The sequence below is a fragment of the Rattus norvegicus genome, chromosome 4, assembly GCF_021556685.1.
Source record: "Rattus norvegicus strain SHRSP/BbbUtx chromosome 4, alternate assembly SHRSP_T2T, whole genome shotgun sequence".
In the NCBI taxonomy this organism is placed as follows: Eukaryota; Metazoa; Chordata; class Mammalia; order Rodentia; family Muridae; genus Rattus; species Rattus norvegicus.
This window is the reverse complement of record NC_141537.1, coordinates 66,682,428-66,705,607: the sequence shown is the minus strand read 5'-3', so window position 1 is coordinate 66,705,607 and position 23,180 is coordinate 66,682,428. Positions and strand designations below refer to the sequence as shown.

The 23,180-nt window shown below is 46.4% G+C and overlaps 1 protein-coding gene across 2 annotated transcripts in view; it reads left to right on the top strand.

Annotated features, from left to right (window-relative positions):
- The window catches only part of Creb3l2 (cAMP responsive element binding protein 3-like 2), a 116,149-nt gene extending 93,946 nt beyond the window's left edge, over window positions 1–22,203 (top strand). Inside the window, 4 exon segments of one of the 2 annotated variants that reach the window (NM_001012188.2) lie at window positions 13,177–13,276; window positions 13,528–13,654; window positions 14,827–15,046; window positions 16,819–22,203. In NM_001012188.2, coding sequence (NP_001012188.1) covers window positions 13,177–13,276; window positions 13,528–13,654; window positions 14,827–15,046; window positions 16,819–16,894 — 523 coding nt within the window. In that variant the 3' untranslated portion in view covers window positions 16,895–22,203. 2 annotated transcript variants of the gene reach the window in all.
- Window positions 22,204–23,180: the final 977 nt, after the last annotated feature.

The following is a 23,180-nucleotide window of genomic DNA, read 5'->3' as shown; positions in this document are numbered from 1 at the left end:
AAGTTTTGTGAGTTCTTCCTTGGGTTCTCTCATCCTCCTCAGAGAGAATATAAACACTCATTTTCTGGTTATCATTAGTTTCTAGTGATTACCTAGATAGATCAATACATAAGGAATTTAGGCTCCATTTCTTCTTCACTTGTTAGCAGGCTATTTATATTTAGTAATGTTGTGGGGGATTTATGCATGTATATGCATGTGGCTGGGGAAGGAATGGAGGCCAGCCACTGAAATCCATATCTTTGCCTATTGTTCTTTGCCCTGTTTTTTGAAACAGGGTTGAGTCCTACTGAACGGACCCTGTAGAGTTGCCATTTCTGTAGACTGGCTGTCCCCCAGATCTGCTCTTCTCCATCCACCATCACTCCCAACTCCAGTGCTTAGCCACCCACAGCATATAGCCACGCTTGCCTTTTAAAGGAGCACCAGCTATCCAAGCTCCTCATGCTTGCATAGTAAGCCCTTTGCCCCTGGGCTTGAACCCATGCCGTGATGAATGTCTATACTCCCATTGATGGGAAGCAGGAGATAGATGGATCCCTGGGCTCCCTGACCAGTCAGCCTAGTCTGAATGATGAGCTTTAGGCCAGTGAGAGCTTGTCTTAAAAAGCAAGGTGGACATCTTCTGAGGATGACACCCCTGGCCTACACACACACACACACACACACACACACACACACACACACACTCAACATATATAGAATACATATGTAAACCTCAAAATTCTTTGATTTGGATCTGTCATTACTTTCTGGGATCCTTCATATGTGTTTGCATTATGCATATTTCTTAATTAAAACCTTTTCATTGAACGACATGCACTGGGCCCATCCTCCATAAATGTTTTCTGACTCCTCATCGGAAACGTTTTCATAATTCCCTCAGGACATTGGTGTTTTGGCCCTTCCCTGACAGTGACTGTCGATGAAGACAGTCAAGACTAGTATATTGGCATTGGCCAAAGCAGAGAAAGGCTTCTGCTTCTTTTGTTATGTCTTTACCTGGGTGTAACTGACAGATAAAGCGGTATATTTTTGAGGGCCATCATTTAATATATGTGCACGTTGTGCAATGATCACTAGAGTCGAGTAAATCACCCCCCCCCACATGTGGTTACCTCTCTTCCTCTTGTGTAAGTGCTTTAGATCAAAATAAGGATTAGCAGAAGCCTTACTGCCCTGTCATTAATTGCAGTGACCTGCTGTACACTGTCAGCTCATAGAAAGAAAACCTTTTCATCTTAAAGCCCGGAACAAACATCTCCCTACTTCCCTAGTTCCCCAGCCCTGTGAACCAATTTTGCAATCTTTCTGAGTTGGAACTTTTTAAAGTCATTCTGTATATAAGCAGTGCCACAGTATTTTTCTTTTGTCTCTAACCAGCTTCTTTCACTTCTAAAACAGGGAACCATGCTGGTTGTTCCCAGTTTGTGAGCCTCATGCCTGCCAGGAGGGTTCCCTTCCCTCATGGGTTCCCTTCCAAGCCTCTGTGTGCTCTTTCCCTCTTCTGGTTCAAACTTAACTTCTAGGGGATAACCTATGGTGGTAATAGCTGGAGCCCGGCTCCTTATAATCTTCCCACAGATAATTTTACCCAGGAGCTCCTCTGGTCATCATAGCCAGGACACATATTTCGTGCCTTGTGGCTTAGGAGGAAAATGTGTCAATGAGCTGTTCTTGCTGAAGCATGGGCTGGGAGAGGCAGTGCTGCCTTCCCATCTCTTCTCTTCTGCCCTCCTTTTTCTGTTTCTTGCAAGGGCCTCCCCTTATTTAGAAGCCCACAGTAACCAAAACGACTATGGTGTAAACACTAACCATGTGCCCCAGCACCAGCTGCAGGAAAGCAGGTGACAGGGGAAGCTTCTGGACCCGTAGTCACATCACATGGTGTTTGAACTGAGCACAGGCCTAGCCCAAAGGAACACACAGCTGTGTTTGTGCTACCGTTGTCCTTCGGAGACAGCTGGACAGAAGTCAAAATAGATGACGAATGTGGATGGGGACATGGATTGCAAGATGTGGGTGGGAGATATAGAGGGACCTCATTGCAGATAATGTGACACAGTGAGTGAGTATTCATCACTGGAGGAGATCAACGCCTCTCCTGGCCAAGATGCCCAGATAAGAAGTACCAGTCACCTCTCCTAACCAAGATGCCCAGATAAGGAATACTAGTCTAGACTCATTTGCACAGCAAGAGACTCCTGTTATTGGTTTCTAGAGGAAAGGACCCCTGTTTCTGACCTCAAGACGGGGCAGGGATCCCCGTGCCTTCTTGTTCCAGAGCTGACAGACACATGGCAGGAAGGCACCTTCATGACACCGTCACTATGATGATCCACTAATTGCCTGCCATCAAGGAAGAGGGAAGTAAGATGGCGTCCCAGGGGACCCTTCCTCCTTAGCTCAGTTAGCAAGAGTATTTGCTCTTAGTGGTGTAAGCTGGGGCTGCTGGAGCCTCCTCTGCTGCGCTGGGCTGTCACTGACCTCTCAGTGTGAGCTCTCAGGATGCAGGCCATCTCAGGAAGGCCCACCCCTGTCTCACTCCCGAGACATCCTGTTCTTCATCCCCACTCTGCCTAAGTGATGCCCATCTACCATCCCGCCCGTTACAGGAAGGTGTTCGTACCATTTAGCGCTTGTTTTGTTCTACCTCTAAAAGGCTATGGGATGCAGCCTCTCTCCTCCTGCCCTGATTTTAGACTCTTAAGAGCTTGGTCTTAAAATGCATCTTGGAGAACCTGTTCTCCTGCGAATCAATATAAGGTCCAGTGAGGTTAAAGTCATAAAAATAATTGAAAGTAGAAAGGGGACTGGAATTCAGGCACTTGACGTTCCTCCTGAACTCTACCTGCCCCTCCCTGCTGCTGGGCTGCCCTCTCCTCTACCCATCATGGGGCAACTTTATATCTGGCCCAGAAGGCCTCTGTTTTAGAAGACTGCTTTTCCCTTCTCTAGCCACACCTTCTCCATGGGCTGAAGAGTCAGCAAGACCATAAGGATTCGGTCTCCCCAGAGCTTTCACTATGTGCTGGTACCCAGGTCTTGGAATTCACTTAACCCGTTTCCAAGTCTGTGTGGACTTCTACCCCAAGTCTGTTCTCTGATGGGTAAACTAGGGGACCAGTGACCCCTGAGGCCAATCTTTATGAAGGTTGTGTGTGTATGACTGGAGCTGAGGCAGGTGTAGGGGGTGGATCGAGAGGGGCAGGGAGAGAAGGGAGAGAGGTTGAGGGTTGTTCCTTCAGTGTTAGACCTGAGACTTCATTTCACTTTCCTATAGAAGATCTGAGGTTCCCAAGTCCAAGAAGACTTTGTTCTGCCCAGCACAGCAGGTGGTGTGACCACCGACACATCTGTATTAATTCTTTTTGAAACCGCATTCCAGAAAAGATCCAGGTGGGCATTGCCCTCCCAGTGCCTAGGGCTAAGAAGGACATGGGGCTTGAGGATTCCCTCCTTCTTTAAATAAGTAAATAAGTCTGCTTTTCTGCCCAGTGGTAGAGATTGCTTCCGTTGTTAGGTTGCCCTGAGAATCGGCCCATATGGCAGATAGACCTTCTGGTCCTGGCATGGCCAGAGAACAGCATCTGTTCCCTTCCTGAAGGAGTTACTTTCCCTGGCTGTAACAAAATATCTGAGGAAACCATTTTGAGACAAGAGGTTTAATTTTGGCCCATGGTCTGAAACAATGCAGTGGTACAGGAAGAAGATGTGGTAAGAGGGTGAGGCAGGTGGCTCTTTGCTGTCTTCTACGTCTCCCCCTTTCCTTCAGCCTTGGACAGCTCACATGCTGGTACCGCCCACATTCAGGGTGGTTCACTTCAGTTAAGACTCTCTGGGAAGACTTCTCAACACCCCTAGAGGTGCCTCCTAAGTGACTCTAGTCAGGTTGGCATTGAAGAATGACTTATATGCCTAATGTCTCTTCAGGATAATGAAGAGTACTGTCCTTTCCCGGTGCTGTGCTGCGGGGTAGAGTCCAGGGTGGAGAGAAAAGGGAAGCAGCCTGCACTTGGGTCTAGGTTTAGGATGTTGGGGTAACAAACGGGAGTTCAAGAATTCCAAAGTCACACGGTATAGAGAAAACCACAAAGGGCAGGCACTGACAGACAGAGTTGTCCCACTTGAGAGTAGTTCAAGAAAAAGCCTTAAGACTTACAGGATGTGCAGGACCCTTCCCTCAGGCCAAGGGAGGTGGGGATAAGTATTTGATCAGCAGTGGGAATCACCCAATTTTACTCTTTATCCTTTCCTTTAAGTCTATTTTCCTAAGTCCTCTAAGTCTATTTTCCTTGGTCTTTAAAACCCTATGTAAGAATCCCTAACATGAACTGAATGGTTCAAGCGTTTAATCCCAGTACCCAGGAAGCAGAGGCAGGTAGATCTCTGAGTTCAAGGCCAGCCTGGTCTACAGAGTGAATTCCAGGACAGCCAGGGATACACAGAGGAACCCTGTCTTGAAAAACAAAACGAAACTCCTATCACAGGTCTTTTCAGTTAAATCTGCAAGGGTTTGCCTGGGTCCTGCCTTTCCTGGGGTATCTGTTAAGGTTACAAGCCTGGTTAGTTTGTACTGTCTTTGATCTTCCTCCCTGCACTCTACTGTGCCTTCTGTGTCTAAGTTCCTCTCATCTCTTTTGGACCAGGTACTGGCCGAGCCCACCCTCTGCCATATATAGAGGAGTCACTGAGGACAGAGAAATTACCTAAGTTGCATTTCTCTAGACTTTCATCTTGGTTTAATTCACTTTTCATTCCTCCAGTATCTACACCCTTGTATGCATTGTGTTTCCTTTTCATATGGAAATATCTGAGACTTCAAAGAGTTGCTAAGAGCTCTGCTATAGAGCCCCCAGAGAGATCAGACAGGAGCTTTATTGTGCCTTAGTGGTGAATTTAGAAATCTCATAGAACTGGTAAATATTCTAAAATTCTCTTTTGTATGCTCCTAGGGCAGTAGGTGATATTATAATTCAGAAATGCTCTCTGGTACTTGTAAAACAAATATCTTATAATATAGAAATCCTCAGGTCTGGGGAGATGACTCAGGAGTTAAGAGTGGCTGCTCTTCTAGAGGACATAGGTTCGATTCCCAGCACCCACATGATGGCTCACAACTATTTGTAACTCTAGATTCGGGTGATCCAATGTCCTTTTCTGGCCTTCACAGGCACTGCACATATGTGATACACAACATAAACAGAGGCAAGATATCCATACCCAAAAAAGAGCATCGGCTGCAGTTGTTAAACTAGTGAGATAGTTCAGGTTCCTATTGTTAATGTTCTGTCCTGCCATCTCCTCACCCAATGAATGGGGTAGGTGCTTTGGCCTTTGGCCTCTCTCTGGGGCTCAGACCTTGAATGACTGGACAGAGGCCGTGTGGGGAAAGCAACACTTGGATGACTGCAGGTGGGTTTGCTCTAAACAGACTTGGGTGTTTATCTGCTCCAATGAGCCGCTGATTCATTGGGGGGCGAGAGAGAGGGGGGGGGGAGAGAAAGAGAGAGCACTCACTAGTTAATGCACACTGAGACTTTTTCTTTGTAAAATCTCTTCATGTTTTATATTAACCTCTGTTGTGGAAATTGGTTAAGAGTCCTGGTGCCCACCCAGGAGCTATCTGGATTCAAGAATGAAAGGCACACACATTTGGCAGTTAATTTTGGTTAGCTCGATGGCGGATAGCAAACACTGCCCCCTGGTATATCTGGATTAATACCCTCTAAATTTACATTTCATCTTTGTTGCCCCCTTACCTTCTGGACAGCCCCCATCCCCCACCCCACAAATGGGAAAGCCTGCTTTCCATTTATACTACATTTCAGATGTCTCTCCCTCCTCCTCCTCCCTGGTGTGGTCCATCCTACTCCTCACGGCGGATCCCCTCTTTCTCTGTTCTTTCCCCGGGGACCTAGAAGTCCCACCTTTTTAAGCCTGCCCAGCCATTGGCCATTGACTATTGATCAGTCAAAAACTAATTGGGGACAGGGACCTTCAGCTTTTGGACACACAGATTCCCAATTTGGGGGGCTGAATTAAGACAAAGCATTAGGACCAATTCCCAACATCTCACCCTCTCTGTAGAAATAAAAACAACAGCAGAGACAACTCTTCTCTCAGACATAAATTTAGCATAACCATAACGATTATGTAAATTGTAAAGTATATACAATTAGCATTTACTCCATCATATTTGTCTATTCCAGTACCATTATACTTTATTTTTATAATTTGATTTATAATGAGGTAAATCTACCATTATACTCCCTTCTATCATTAAGAACAATTAAATCAAATTTTATATATCTCTATCCTTTATTTATCTGGTTGTGGGAGGCAGGCAGCTTCTATTGTTTGTCTCTCTCTGTCTTTCTCTGAGCGGCCAGCCTCTCTGTTCAGCAGGGGCTCCCAGCATCTCTGAGCTCAAGATCTTGTATAGTTTAGAACCATGGGAAGAAATCTCCATGTAGCCTGGGCAAAATTTTTAGCCTATTAAGAAGCCAGTTCCCTCCAAATCTTAATCTAACAACATGGCATGTGTGTATTTTGTCTGAGAATCCCTAAATAATTTTTAAAAGTGATTTTTTTTTGCCCCATGTTGGGTGCCATCTATAGCAGTGGATTAGGTAACCCACTCTGAGCTCCTGGCAAGTCATGTGCGTGCTGCACCTGCCCATAGAGCTGTCTGGATTCAAGAATGAATCTCTCTCTCTCTCTCTCTCTCTCTCTCTCTCTCTCTCTCTCTCTCTCTATCTATCTATCTCTCTCTCTCTCTGATATGCCTTGGCTAGCTCAGGACTAGCCCTTCGCATGGCTAGCCCTCTGGTACTCCTGGCTTAACACCTACTAATTTTTTTTATCTTTGTTGCCCTGTTACCTTCTGGGCAGCTCCCCCCACCCCAGGGCCGCTTTCCCCTTCCACCTACATTTTGGGTGGTTTTTCTTCTGTAGCTCCTAAACCTGATCCCTCTGCTTCTGACTCATGATGAATCTGCCTCCTTCTTTCTCTCCCATCTCAAGCCCGGGAATCCTAAAAATCCCACTTCTGTCTGCCCTTCCCAACCATTGGCTGCTGGCATCTTTATTTACCAATCAGAACCAATGGGGGCGGGGCAGGGTCCCTCAATGTAGACACTCATGTAAACAGTTTTGGAGACCAAAATTAACGTAGCACAAATAGCATTAGGCCAAACCCACTTCACCTATGGCAGACATAACACATAAACTTGTATGTATATATGCTATAGCTAATTAATGTGTATGTATTATCCACTACTGTTAGTTGCTGTCAGTTGTCCCCTGTCCTGTATTCTCTGTTTGATTTCATTGCTGTAAAATGATACAGCAGTCACAACCCAACTGATCTCGTGTCTTACTAAGAATCTGGAGGGCATCTCTCCAGGTACTCATAAGGATATTAAAAATAAACAATAAAATAAATAAATAAATAAGTAAACAAAAGGTTTCGTCATTTTCTGAAGGAGGCCGGCCGACTCACCTAGAGAGTTAAGGTGCACTAGGAGATCTAATGGGACGTGTGTACACAGAGAAGGCATGGGTGACTCCCCCACCCCATAACTGGGATCTATCAGTGTATTCATTTTCCTGATTTCTGACTCCAATGGGAAATGAGCTTCTTGACTACTCAAAGGCTTACCTACACTGCTGTACTTTCTATTGCTCCCTCTCTATTTTGGAAATGAAGGATATAGAAGAAAACAAAATTAAGCCAAATATAAAGATAACATTGATGTATTTTCCAGTTCCTGCAAGAGTGTGTCTCATACTCTTGAAGCTTTTGAATGCCCTTCTCAGGTGTTGTTTGTTTGTTTGTTTGTCTGGTTTTATGTGCTGTGTGGTGCTTTATTTGGGTCAAGGCTGTAGCTCCTTCTTGATTGTTGTTTTGCCAGGATATATATGAAGATAAGCCACTGACTTTATTTTTATGCTTTACCTTAGGACAAGAATATACATTTTCAATCAAGCTGGACCCTCAGATTTAACAAGTTGTGAAAAATCTTTTGGCCTAGATAAAAATGTGTGTTAAGAGTGTTTCTCCCCTCTAAATTAAGACCTTGATCCCAGAAGTCCAAGAATCCATTAAGCCATAATTGTCCCTGCTCACTGAAAATTCAAAATACAACAGCAATGGGCAGCACGTGGAGCTCTGGAGGCACCACTGGGCTGTTTAGAGAAGGTGTCATAGTTTTAGCATTTCTGTTTACTTGCTAGCTTTCCTTACCTCAGGTCCTGCAGGCTGGTTGGCCTCCAAGTTTTCAGTGCTGCACTTGGTGACAGCTGTCCTTGTGACCTCACAGAGTGTCCTGCATCACCTCAGGCTAATGTATCCATTCTCAGGCCTTCCCGAGAAGGAGGCTCTCTTCACACACCAGCCATTGAAGAAGAAGCAGCACCTTTCAGAGCTGCATTTGCTTCAGCAAACCAGATTCCCCTGGCAGAGTGATTCTTCCAGGATCCCATTAGCTGTTGTGGCTAAGGAAGCTTTGCTTAGCTTTGCTGAGCTGCTGAAGCACACAGCTTAAGTAACTTGATTAGAGGCACAGAGTTGTCATGGTGAGGTCTAAACTCGGGCTCCTCTGTGTTCACAGCCCATCTTCTTATCCGCCATTCACGCACCCGCTAAGTAAGCATCACTAAAGCAATCCATCTAGTTGGCACCTGAGAGAGGAACAGGTCTCATCTTTTCCATTTATCTAAATAAATCCTGGGTTTGACTTCCTGACACCTCACGCTGTGCAGGGCTCATCTGGGCCTCTCTGTCTACCACTTGCATTGTCTTTAATACGCCCATAGATGTTCCGCAAGGGGTTTATTTTGCTGCACATTTTATGAATTTTCAATGAAAAGTAGTGGGTTCTGTGGCATCATTTCCATGCATGCCTCACTGTACTTGCTTCTTATTTGTTCTCTTCAACCCATGTTCTCTGTCCCCTTCTGCTTTCCAGTCACCGATATTCATTACACTCTCTCCCCTCTCACGGTCCCCTTCCTACTTTTCATCACACACATACATGCACTTAAACACATACATACACACATTTACATACATATGCATATGCACATATAAACATTCACATATACATACTCATATATAGATACACACATGCACATATATACCCATATAAATACACATATGCAGATACACATATACACAGGTATACACACATAGATACATATATTATGAACATGTACATATATGTATATACATGTACACACAGATACATACATATATGCACAGGTGCACATATTCACACAGGCATACATATATACATATACACATAGGTACTAAATACACAGGCATAAATGTACATGTACATACTTGCCTGTATATGTACATACACATATACACATACATATATCTACATGGACACAATGCACATATACCCATATATGTGCACATAGATATATACATATTCATGTATATACATATACAAACAGGTACACATATATACAAATATACATGTGTACCTACATGCATCCACATCCACATATACACACATCATACATGTGTACACTTACACATGTACACACAAATGCACATGAGCATACGATCACATGCATGCATACACATACACGCATGTATCCTGATGTATATATTCGTGTCATTAATACTGAACATTAGCTGGTACAAACCTCAGTGCTATTGGATTGGTAGTCACCTGGGTCCTGGCACAGTTCTCTCTTCTGTGGTTATTTGTAATAGTGACATTTTGTGTCTAATGGTGCACATATCACTCCACGGGGCTGTTGTCTATATCCCATTATGTTATATTTTTATTTTTTATATTTATATTGCATTTGTATTATTTTTTACTGTGACTTTCACTAGGCTGTTGAATAGGACTGTGTTGTACATATTGGAAGTTATGTAGACTATAGAGTTGGGTGGGTTGGGTTGATACCTTGGCCCAAGCGGTCACTAGTTATGGTGGCTGAGGCCAATACTCATCGTTGTGGCACAGTCAGTTCCTAGAACTCACCCACTCTTTATTTTCTTGGGGTGGCAAATGGTTTATTTTTTTTGTAGGATTCTACATGTATACCCCAGACTATATTGGGTCACAGGACCTTATGCAAATGCTTGAGGCGGATGAGTTAGTCTGCTTCTCCCTGTCAGGATGCTTCAGGGTTGCAGACTGGTCGGGCTTTTGGAGTGCTGCTTGTTCATATGTGCACACACGTACACGCACACACTCGTGCGCACACACACACACACACACACACACACACACACACCCCTACCTGCACACCATCATTTCATTCTGCTGTCACCAACTCCAGCAGAAAAAGCCCCAGCAAACTGCATGCCATCAATCTGTTGCCTTCTGCCAGAATTCCAAACTGAAAGCGTGCGTTTGAAACTACAATGATTGCTCATTGTAAAGGGCTGGGTTATACACCAGCCCTTTACGTTAGAAATCAGGACTCATTAAACAACCAGTTTCGTGTGACTCAGTGTATGATCACCTTTGAGTCTGTAAAGAATAAGCTGACGGATGCCAAGTGAAGACTCTCCAGTCAATGAGCTTGGTCTTCCTAGCTTCCTCCAGCCAGGCTTCCAACAGTTCCCAACCTTAGAGCATTTGGCACCTATAACTGGGAGGGTTGGAGTGGAGGTCTGGCTTGGAACTTGTGCACTCATTCTACCAAGGGGCTTCGGGGACATCTTCCTTGCTAAAAGTCCCTTTGGAGAATATTTGTCTTAGGGAAGGGGATGCTAATCCCTGTGGTCTCAACTAGAAATTGGAAGGGAGGAATATTTCTGCTGTCCTGGGGAATCTGTTTTCTCAGCAGTTCACGAGAATATGAACTGGGCAAGGACCGTGGATGGGCAGAGAGGAAGTGTGGAATGTTTGATGGTAAACAGGCAAAAAATAAAAAAATTAACCAGGATGGTTTTACTTCCAAAACACCAGAGGATGTATGAGCAAAGTAGATGTCATTAGTACAGCTTGGGAAGGGTCTTTCTAGCTGAAGGCCGGGTAGAGAGAAGCCACCCCTGTGTGGATCACAGCTGAGACTGTATCCTGGCTCAACACTGCTCAAGGCAGACTTGAGCCACCCAGTGAAAGCGTCAGCCAACACTGGAAGCAGTGAGGCCCCTGCTGGAGTTAGCAGCAGCCAAGACCGTAGGATTGATGCCTTGGACGATGTGGTCCTGTCTGTGGGCTTGCTTGTATATATGTCCCAGGACTTGAGGGAGAACCTCTCGAGGGGCTCAGGGTTGGCATTACAGATGACAGTCTATCCCACACATGGTAGAATTGCAAGCCTATAGAATGAGTTCTACTCAGCCAGTGGCCAGGCAGTAAATCACCGTAGGGTTTGTGTCAGTGCGTAGTGCAGAGGCGCTCTGAGGAAGTTTTGTAGGAAAGTAAATTCAGTGATAGAAGATGCTGCAGCACAGGGACTCCTGGTTATGAACTTTTAAAGTGGAATTTGAAATAATTGTGCTATCAGCGTTTCTTCGCCTCGAGCAACATACAGTGTGCTTTTAAAGCACATCCTACTTTGGTAAGTAAACACAGGTTGTGTCTAAATACATCTGGTCCTGCTTTTATATAACCAAAATGAAAAGTATGATTAAGTACAATAGCCTTCCACAGTAAATATCGTTTCGCTGTCCTATGATTATTGCACAAGGCAAAAATGCAGAGTGGCTAGGACCACAGGAAGATTTTATTTTTTAGCTTAGAAAGCCTCTATGTGTGCTGAGGACTGTTCAAATTCTTTTATCAATTGCACTGACACTGACCCTGCAGAAAGGAAAGCCATTCTTAAAGCCACCGGCCCTTGATTTGCCTAAACTAAGAGAACTCTTGACACTGGCCAGTACAGGATTACAAACCTCAGAAAAGCGTGCATGTGTTTTCATCATTGGAAAGATGTGCAGGGAATAGGCTGTGATGGGAAGCAAGCCGTGAGGAAATCCCAGAATTCTTCTTGCCTGGCTCTCAAGCATTACATCATGGTATGCATTTTCCTGAAAATCTTTATACTCAGGAGACCGTATTTTCTCCTAAAACCTTTCCGTGGACAGATGCTGGCCTTGGGCAGAGCTAATAAGCATGAGGCAGGGTTCCAGTGCTTGGTGTTAGTCACATCTCCCGGGAGACACTGTAATCGGGTGGGGGCGAGGTTTGTGCTCCCAAATCCCTACTATGCCCTGCCATACTGGGCTGAGGGTTTGCAGAGAAGTTCACAGACATCTTGATATCACACAGAGCATCTCTGAACATTCCCGGTTGACCTATCTGGGAATAAAATCCCCCTTTCCCTCCTCTCTCCCTCTTTCCTTCTCCCTCCCTTCCTCTGCAGAGTGCTCTGCGCTTACTTGTTGCTCACTGATAGACTGGCCATTTCCAGTCCTGCCACCACCTTCCCGCCCCTCCTGTGATTGTTCTCTTCTGGCCTTTGTTTTTCCTCCTTCTCTTGTTTTTGTTTTTTCTAGAGCAATGTCTCTCAGCTCTGGGTGAAAAGAGCCTCTTTGTAATTACCACTGCCCTAGTCTGTTCAGACTGCTGTAACACAATACCATAAAAGGAGTGGCTTGGAAACAACAGACATTTATTTCTTACTGTTCTGGAGGCTGAGACAGCCAAGATGATGAAGGTGCTGGCAGATTCGGTGTCTGGTAGAGGCTGCCTTTTGGTGCATAGAAAGAAGGTAGCTCCTAGCTGTGTTCTCATGTAGTGGAAGTGAAGAACTGTACTTTTAGCCCCTCATATGGGCACTCGTCCGTTATTAAAATTCCATTCCCAAGGCTACTCACCCCACAACCCCTGCCTACTGCTGATATATTCCAGCTTCGGTGTGAACTTAAGAACTTGGAGAGAGGGGACACAGAAACTTGAATGTTTGCTGACAGACACGTTTCTGCCTGTCAGGGTGTATTTGGGGGCTCCTCTCTTGCCCAGAACAGCTAAAGATGGGGGACAGGCTGCAGAGCTATTGTCAAGGCCGAGTCTGAAGCTCCAGGGGGTTCTGCCTTGATGGCACCAGCAGGCGTAGTCCTTTCCTCTAAGGAAACAGCACTTCCAGACTCTGCTCAGCCACAGGTGTGAGGCTGCCATGATTTCTGCAGGAGACTCATTCAAAGCATCTCGATCTCACTTCTCCCCTCCTGGCTTTCATGTGTCACCCCGGCAGGACTCTCCTTCAGCAACTTCAGAAGCTTCAGACTTTGGTGATGGGGAAGGTCTCTCGAACCTGCAAGTTAGCTGGTACACAGACTGGCACCTGCCTCATGGTGAGTTTCCCAAAGGGACTTCCTAACTCCAGCCTCCCCTGCCTTGAAAACGATAAAAATGAATGAAACCAGAGAGACCACGCATCCTGTTCAAAGGCTTCCTCTTCGGCGTGTCATTTCAAGGACATGACTGAGAGAGCATGATGGACCGGTGTTCTTTCTTGTCCCGTGTTCCCAGGTGGCTTGTTCTCAAAAGTCTGCTCCCCACAGCCTGGGGTCTATAGCTCCCCATCTTCTCTCCTCACCTCCAGGTCGTTGTGCTTTGCTTTGCGGTTGCATTTGGCAGCCTCTTTCAAGGCTACGGGCTGTATCCTTCTGCCACCAAGATGGCTCTGCCCAGCCAGCACCCCCTGTCGGAGCCATACACAGCCTCCGTGGGTAAGTCACCACCTTGTTTTGTTCCAAGCTCTCTGCAAGGAGTCTTATCCGACTGTAAAAGTGGAGCGTCTCTGTTTCAGGTGGGGTGTTCTGGGAGTGACCACAGGACTCCCTCTGTAGCAGCCGGAATTCTCAGGAGCACCACCGAGAGTTGTTAGATGTACCTACTGTACTTGCTCTCTGATAAGCTCTGACACCCACTTTTGAATTCTGATTTGGGGCGGGGGTGGGCTGATGTGGATCGTGCAAGACCAGAAAGTGAGGAGGACATTTAGCTTGCCCTGATATCTCAGTGTGTCTGAGTGGAATTAAATGCTGTTGCAGTAAGAGTTTGCAACAACATTCAAGAAGTTGTCCGTCTTACGCTCAAGACTTGGGATGCTCAGGTGTTGACTTGACAGCACGTACTGATCTCACCTTGATCAATGATGATCTTTGAGTATTTGGCAAACAGAGGTCACAAGGAGGGCATATAACTGAGTGGCACAGCTATGTTAGTAACAACACACACTAAGTTAGGAGGCACGGGATTTGAGAAAGGGACAGTTTCGCCATTCTCAAAATGCCTGTGGATTTCTGCAGTTAGGTATATCCAAGCCAGACAGGTGACAAAATGACATTCCTTTCAGATAATTTCAGTGGCTTCTTGGGGACTTTCTGTCCCTAGAGAAAAAGCTTTCAATTTTGTAAGTTAAGGGGAGCAGTTTCTATATCCAAGAAAATGGCTACAGGGTTGTCTATGTGACTCTCCCACAATGCAACAGTGGTCATCTCCATCTGACTTGTTGGATTGGCCTTATGCTGTCTCGGCAGATCCTAAGACCTGCTATCTGGGGATGCCTCCTCATTTGGCTGGGTTTTAACAGCCTCAAATATTTGTGCCCACTTTCCTTGAGTTGTTTTCCCGGGAAGAGTTATGGGTAGGGGTGAGAGAAGTTTTACCTAAAGACAGCGACGGTGGGAGTTGGCTTTGCATTTATCTACTTTTGTGTCCTTCCGGCCTGTAGAATTGGTATCATTTTAACGCATGAGCTCTGAAACCTGAAGCCATTGCAGAAAGCCAAACCCAGCTGTCACTCCATCCCAGGAGACGAGAGTGTGCCCACTGAGTAAAGGACGTGTGTGGGCCTCGTGGTATTTTGCTAACATCCGTTGCTCTGTTCTTCCTTCAGTGAGATCCAGGAACCTGCTAATCTATGAGGAACACTCTTCCCTGGAAGAGTCGTCCAGCCCAGCCTCGGCTGGAGAGCTCGGGGGCTGGGACAGAGGCTCCTCTCTGCTCAGGGCGTCGTCCGGGTTGGAGGCCCTGCCCGAGGTGGATCTTCCCCATTTCATTATCTCCAAGGAGACCAGCTTGGAGAAGTCAGTGCTGTTGGAGCTTCAGCAGCACCTGTGAGTCCCGTAGGTACAGACCTAGTGGTTGATGATGGAGTGTGAGTCGGCCCTGGCAGGAGAGCGAGTGGACACTCTCCTGGAGGCCCTCTCGGGACTCACCTTAAGCACTGGCACTGGGAAGAGTCTGTGCGTGACTGTTAGCAAGAAGAAGGTCTAGGAAGAGCTAGTCTAGTCTCCATGTCATCAGCCCAGAGCTGGCAGTAATGGCCTCAGAGAACAGGAGTAGATGTCCCCTCAGTATCACCGTTTTTCTCTCACAGCCCCAGAGTGGCCACATGTGGTAGCACATACCTTCAGTCCTAGCACTTGGCAAGAAGAGGCCAGAAAAGCAACAATTCAAGGCCAGCCTCAGCTTCATAGTGAGTTCACGTCACAGTTACCCGGTGACCTAGAGCACTTGTTCTGCAAATGTACCTTCAATCCAATCCTATAATTTCCTTCTAACTAGAGAGTAAAATAATGTTATGCTGGGTATCAATACAATTGATGATTTCATATGTTAGTGCACAAGAATTAGCTGTAACTGCAGATGAAATGGCCCTTGGACATGCTTCAGACCAGAGGTGTTTGGAATGGTTTCCAGGTACTAGAATATTTGCATGTACATAATGAGACCCAAGTCTAAACATGTAATTTATCTGCTAGGTAAAAAAGTTTTAGTTCTTAGAACAGCTCGGAGTTTAAACCTGGAGATTAGGGGTGCTCAGCCTGTATACATTTATACGCTTATATCGAGGGACAGTCCTGGTGAAACACACTACTTTTTTTCCTTCACGTTGAAAAGACTATCTGTCTCCAATTCTGCACAAGTTTTTCCTCTCAGATAGCAGTGGGGGATGAGGGGATCCTTTCTAAGACATAATGGCTGGTGCGATCTTAAGGTACTGTTGTTGTAGGGGACACTTGGGGGGCGCTGATAGCCTAGGAAGCTCTAATGTGTGGTGAAGCTGGTGAGTTAGCTAATCTGTGCTCCGAGGTGGCTCAGAAGTGAGGCTGCTCCAGGATAAGTAGCGAAGACTTCATTTCACTTCTCTCTCAACTCTGTGCAGCAGAGATCACAATCACACGTACTTTTATATGTCTACGTGACATGCACATACTTAACACTGGCACTAACCATGCCTGAGTGTGCTAGCAAAACAAATCCTGTAAGTAGCCTATGGTGAATAGCCTTAATTTTATTCCCATTGTGGAGAGAACCTGGAGGCAGTCTGGAAGCCCTGGGAGAGGATCTGGATGCCATGGCTCCCAGCACACTCTGCTCTCCCAGCTCCGGGGTGGAAGCCCATCCTGATCCCCATTTACTGCTGTGTCTCCTAAGTAATCACGCTTCTCTGACCTCCATCATAGCGCTGGGAGATTTAATGAGCTGATACACAATTGGACCTTGTGGTTATTTCATGGTATATATTCTGTGTTATTCATTAAAAAGTCATTGTCTGGATTCTTAATTCTAGAGCAGATGTCAGCCCTTTCCCTTCTTTCTCCCCCCTGTAACTTAAAATGCTGGAGTCATTGATATACAGCTAACAGCCATCGAAAGCCATTTAAAACAAGTCAGCATCAAACTACCACAGGTCTCCTCTGTGACCAGATACAGGAGTGAGCAGGTGACTAGTGGGAGATCCAGGGAGCAAAGAATCACCACTAGGTGTTTAAAGGACTCTGCCAGGGTCAGCCCTCAGGGCTACAATTGAGTCATGCTTTGGTGTCTGAGAATTTGAACAAAAGGTGGTAACTAATATTCTCTCCGTTTGATGCCTTCACAGGGTCAGCAGCAAACTAGAGGGGAACGAAACACTCAAGGTTGTAGAACTGGAGAGGAGAGTGAACGCCACCTTCTGAGGAGATCTCCACCCTCCTCTTCTCCTAGCTCCATTTGTGCATCCCCAGCCTGCCCTGCTCTTAAGTGCCCCCTTCACCACTGGATCTCGAGGAGAATGTGGACTTAGTGTTATGGCTTGAGAGGAGAGGCCAGACCAGGGGTTTCTGCTTGTATGTCCCCGTGGCTCTCCACAAAAGGGAGCTAGTACCTCTCCATCCCTTTCTCTTACTGCCATTGGAAATTATTGTAGGGGTGAGGTAGGGGTGGGATGAGCAGGCTTGTTTCCACCAATGGTGCCAAGAAGACAGTGCCTGATTCTTCCCTGTGAGGAGCAACTCCTGAAGGAGACGTGACGCATGCTCAGTTGAGACCCCAGACACTAGCCACAAACACGCCAGGGAGAGACAAGGCACTGACTCCTGAGCTCCCTTGCTCCCTAGGACTCCAGTGTGACCCTTGCCTACACTGTCATTTCAGTCTCCTCTCCACCCTGCACCCCGGAGTCCTTATTGAATGCCTGCACAGGCAGACGGGACTCCCACCACATTTTCAGGCCGCAAGTGCAATTCCTGAAGGCGTCAGGCTCTTCTCCTCTAGGCTACCCTGCCCACCGTGTTGCTTGTAGGATATCCCACACCCACCCATGCACAGCCTGCATCCCCACAGGACAGTGGCTCTGTCTCCCTGGCCTCCCCTCCCCATTTGTAAATAGTATTTATTAGCTTGCCGAACAGCTCCCAGCTGACCGTAGGAAAAAGAGTTCCCCTTCCAACCAGCAAAGACTTCTATTGGCCTTTGGAACAGGAGAGCCCCCAGGACCTGGGACCCCAGCCTTTGTAACTGATGCCTTGTTTCCTCCTTTTCTTTTTTAGAATTGGGGACCTATAAATTAATTGCTATTGGGGAATCCCCTTAGGCACGTGTCCCCTGTTGGATAAATACATGAGAACGGTGGAATACTGTCTTCTTGCTTGGGCTCTGGGCTCTATGGCTTTCTCTCTGTGTCCTGTGACACAGAAGGGAAGCCCTGTCCTGGACAATAAGCACTGCTGACAACCTTGCTAGCTTGTCCTGCACACCCACTTGCCCCGCTCCCTCACCTTCCTCCTTCCCTCTGCCCTCCATGCACCCGCCTTAACTAATCGGGGCTGGAGTTGGTACCTTTCGTACATCCACAGTGGTACCTTTTACAGTCAGGTTTGGAAACTTTGCAGCTCACCCAAAGAGACATAACCAAACCCCAAACTCATTTTCTTTTTATGATTAAAAAGTAGAAATTGTAGTTAAAAAGACAACTCCTTTCCTCTTTTATACAAATAAGAAATGGAAATTACTCTTTTATTGTATGAGGCAGAAGATTCTTTTAAAGTGTTCCCCCCACCTCCACCCTAGCTTGTAAAAGATTTTATGTAAGAAATGTGCTTACACTTTGTATTTTATTTTTAGCAGCAGCTAAAAGGTCTGTAGTTTTGGCCTCTCTCTCTCTCTCTCTCTCTCTCTCTCTCTCTCTCTCTCTCTCACATCATCATCATCATCATCATCTTTGAAATATTAGAGCCTGTATGAAGGGGATGATTATGGCCCTGCATTCTATGTCACATATGTCATTAGTGTTTGCCATCATGCCCTATGAGCAGCTCATGGCATCACAGGGAATGCTCCCTCCCTCCCTCCCTCCCTCCCTCCCTCCCTCCCTCCCTCCCTCCCTCCCTCCCTCCCTCCCTTCCTCCTTCCCATGGTGGGTTCCCAGCTGGCAGATGGCCAAGCTCACTTTGTAATCTGTGAAACCTGCCTCAAGGCCACTGTGATCCCAGCAGCCCTCCTGCCTAAGAGGCTGTCACCTTCCCTTACATGGAAGGCTCAGAAGCATGGGTTATACTAAGAGGGTGGCCAGTGACCTACTCCTCCTCTTTTGCCTTTTTGTCTTCTCTCTCCCCGTGATCTTGCTGGGCCTGGCCCATTCATGAGGCCAGTTATACGTCATAAACTTACAAAATGCCGGGGAGAGCCTAAGCAGGGAAAATCTTAGGGTTAGGGAGTGTTTGTATGACGAAAGGAAGGGTTTGCCGAGAGGAAGAGTTTGCCGTAAAGAGCGGAAATGGGGTTTTAGACTGATACGTGCATTTGCTGAGCTGAACCTTGGGTTTGTGATGTGCCTGGAGAGCTGGGTTGAGACACCATCTATGGAGGAGGAGGAAGAGGGGGAGGGGGAGGAGGAGGAAGAGGGGGAGGAGGAGATGTCTAGCCACATCCTTAGTTCTCTGAGGACTTTATTTTCTTCTCTACCTACTCCTTTGGGTGTCACTGTCTCCAGACAGCAGGGCTCTTTGTCTCTGGGAAATTAACCTTCCAGAATAGAATCTGTAACAAGAGAAGTGGGACACAAGCCAGAGAACTCAAACAACCCTTTAAAGGAGCGCTCAGCAACCAACACTGCCACTCTAAGAGAAGAACCCCTGCCCTTTTACTCCTGGCTCGGCAAGTGAAGGGAACCAAGCCAGTGATCTCTCTGGGATGCTCAGTGGAGTCCAGGGACCCAGCAGAGTTGCATGAGACAAGACGATTACGAGTAGTTAGTGGATGTGTGTGTGCTCACTTTCTGTTCCAAGTTTAAGGCTAGGATATTGCTCTTCCCCACCAACTGAGCTGTCCTGCAGACCAGTCAACACCTTACGGTTCTGTCTGAAGGTTGTAAACAGTGGTACACCCAACAGCTTGGACTGAAGCTTTGAGAATTTTTGAAGAAGGCTGCTCGACCTAGAGAAAGCCAGAACAAATCCGGCTGGTTGTGTTTTCTACCTTATAAACAGGTCCTACCATTTAAAATCACTTCAGTGATGGAGATGTCTCCCAAAGATTTAGAGAACAAGGCTTTTTTTTCCCCCAGTCGCCCCTCCTGGATCTTTTCACAGCTCCCAGCTTCACATTGGGAAGAGGACCTTGTAAACGGGGGAGTCACAACCAGCATGGAGGAAGAGCCCCTGAAGTGTCAGGACTGCAGTGTGTCTCATGCAAAGAGAGTGCTCTATAAAAATCTGACAGCTGAACTCAGTTGCTCTTTCCTGGCAGAAAGTGGGGGTGGGATCTAACATCAGTGCAGGCAAAATTAGATAACCATTCGTCTCATAGAAATGATTCTGTGCCTTGGGAATACAGATTTGGGGCCGCATTACTTACAAACTACACTCACCAGGTTAATAGATACCCCCTAAGCACCAGCCCCCCCCCAAGTCCCTACGAGCATTGTCCACACACAGCAGGGATATCGACGGCTTCCTCTTCATGCCATACAGATTCCCTCCGTGCCCATCTTTTGTAACCACAGGTCTTGTTAAAATTCCTTGCAGCACTTCATGTCCTCTCATGTCCCATGTGCTCAGGCCCAGAAGAAGCAAAACAGAATTCTGAGGGCCTCTGAGTCAGCTCCTGTGCCTTGTGAGGTGTATACGTGAGCCCCCACGGAGAAATGGAGACATCTTGTCCCCACCTGAGGAGTGGACATCTGCCTGGTCCTTGCCAACATGGAGGCGGAAATGGGAGAAAAGGCTTTTAGTTGCTAATTTGTTTCCGCTGAGCCTAGTGTTTGAGAAACCTGGATGAGAGCTTGGCACTCCCACTTGCGGCCTGGCAGGACCTGTGGAGCCATTAGCAGTGGGGGTCTTAGCGAGAACCACTTCATTAGAACACTTCAGCAGAGGCAGTTAGCAGGGCCCACAGGATAAGTTCTGCTTCTACCCCACAAAGGCAGTCACAGGAGAGAGTGGAGAGAGCAGTAAGGTGGAGGCTGGAGGGAGCCAGACACAGATTCTGGTTGGTTCGTTCATTCATTCATTCATTCATTCATTCATTCACTCCTTAGGTTTTTGCAGTTTTACTGAGTAAGAACAGGTGTCCTGAGGAAAGAGAATAAGAGGGACTTGGAAAACCAGTTTTAGTAGCCATTCAGAGGGTCCAAGTACTATGCTAGGTCTCTCCCCTTTCTCTCCCCGCAACCCCTGGTACTTATGTCTCCGATGTGCCTTGTAGCTGATCCAGGGTGACAGGAATCTCTGTCCCTGGAAGGTGTCATATATTACTGTCTAGGATTAGGTTGAAGTTGGGGGTGGGGGCTTTCTCCGTAGACACAAAGGTGGTTTCCCTCAAAGTGAGCCACTATTAGATTCGCCCATCAGGGGAAAAGAAATGGGGTTATATCCATTAGGAAAATCCCATTTCGTAGATAGAAGTTCAATCACATAAAAATGTGGCCAGGCAGGATTAAAGGTATTCTAAATCCTTACCACAGGGCATTTTCTTGATGCAAAGGCACTACTAGCCCATTTGAAAATTAACATTCTGTGTCTCTGGGCCAAGAGGCCAGCATTGTGCACGAGGAGAAAAACAATGAGTGCTGTATGTTACAGCCTAAAACTCGGAGCCGCCATGCTTTCTGTTGGTTCCTAAAGGGAAGGAAAGCTTTCCTGGGTATTTTTCTAAGGGGTTGAGGATTGTGCTGTGTTAGTTTTGGGCCTGTGAACCTGATTGAAATGGAAAGCAGGGGTGACTCATTGCCAGGAGAAGGAAATGCCATGGAAGGTACTGTAGTTTCTGGAGTCCTTTCTGAGGACACACAGACCGTCTGGCTCTCTGGGCAGAAACAGATCTACCCACTGCAGTGACCTGACTGACTGTGCTCAGCTCTTCGCCTCTATGAAATGTGCCCTGCCTGTCTGTCTCATCCTGTCTTCTGAGAGCGTGGTTCACAGACCTTGTGTCTGAGTGAAGGGAACCCAGGTTCAGATTCCGTTTCTCTGCTTCTGTCTTTTTCTCAGCAGCAGGGTAGGAACAGGCCTTTTGTGCACATACAACAGATGAAGCCCATGATGAGTCTGTGGGAAACACCAACACTCATGCACCCTGTGGGTGACCCTCCCTACACAGCGCAGAGCAGAGAGAGCCCGGGAGGTGCTGCAGGCTTCACTGAGCTTTCCTTGCCCAGACTGGCAACCGACTTTGCTCTCTTTTGAAAGACTCTAGCTAAAGTCAGCGTTGTTTAAATCCAAGTGCATCACAAGTCTGTGACCTGAACTGTCTTATGGCTGCTGCTGCTGCTGCTGCTGCTGCTTCTTCTTCTTCTTCTTCTTCTTCTTCTTCTTCTTCTTCTTCTTCTTCTTCTTCTTCTTCTTCTTCTTCTTCTTCTTCTTCTTCATAGCTAATTAAATACCAAAAAATAAAATAAAAATAAAATAATAAAGCTTTGTAGTATACTTGTACTTAGTTTGGGGAAAAAATGAAATTGTAATGCATTTGTATTTCCATTTCTTGCAAATAAATATTTTTCTTAGTCAAATGTTGCCCAGTCTTTAAATCCTGGTAACCTGGTTTCAAAGGCATTTGCCTGTGTGTGTGTGTGTGTGTGTGTGTGTGTGTGTGTGTGTGTGTGTGTGATGTGTAAGTGTGTGTGTGTGTGTGTATGTGTGGTATGTGTGTAGATGTATAGTGTGTATGTGGTGTGTGTGTATGTGATTATGTGATGTACTATGTGTGTGTGTGTGTGGTGTGTATAATAGAGTGTGTGGGGTGTGTTTGTATGTATGTGATGTATTGCATGTGTGTATGTGTGTGTGTTGTATGTGTGATGTATAGTGTGTGTGTGCTGTATGTGATGTATAGTGTGTGTGTGTGTGCTGTATGTGATGTATAGTGTGTGTGTTTGTGTGTGTATGTGTGTTTGCGTGTGTGTGTGTGTGTGTGTGTGTGTGTGTGTGTGTGTGTATGTAGATATTTTTCCCTGATTACCCAGCCAAACTGCAAAAGTAGACTCAGGCCAACATTCTTTATATTCTGTGGTGCTAAATCTGAGTCTTCACTGGAGGAATATAATAGTGAAAAATGCAATTGTTTTTCTCAGCCAGTGGCAGAGAATCCGTTTTCTCCTGAGATCCGTGTGGTCTAGCTGCTATGTTTGTTGTCTCCTACAGCTGTTCCTAACTACATTCCCAGAATCTATGAGTTTGATTTTGCTTCTCTCCAGTCTGGAGGCTCAAGACTGACGCTTTGGATTTGAGCCAAAAAGGAATGGGCCTAGCTCATAGGAGCAGCTGGGGAGGAGGCCTCATGACTTGTGCTCCAGAAATGCCAATGAAATGGCGGATAAAGGTCAGTGCACTCAAGCAGAATGAGCTTCCTTGCCCTGCATCTCTAGATCCAGTCATCTTTCTCCCCTCAGAGAGAGCAGAGCTTTCGCCTAGTCTCAGGAGTGCCCTGCAAAACCAGCTTAGGGAAGGAGGGGTTCGTTTGAGCTCCCAGTTTGAGGGCACATCCAAC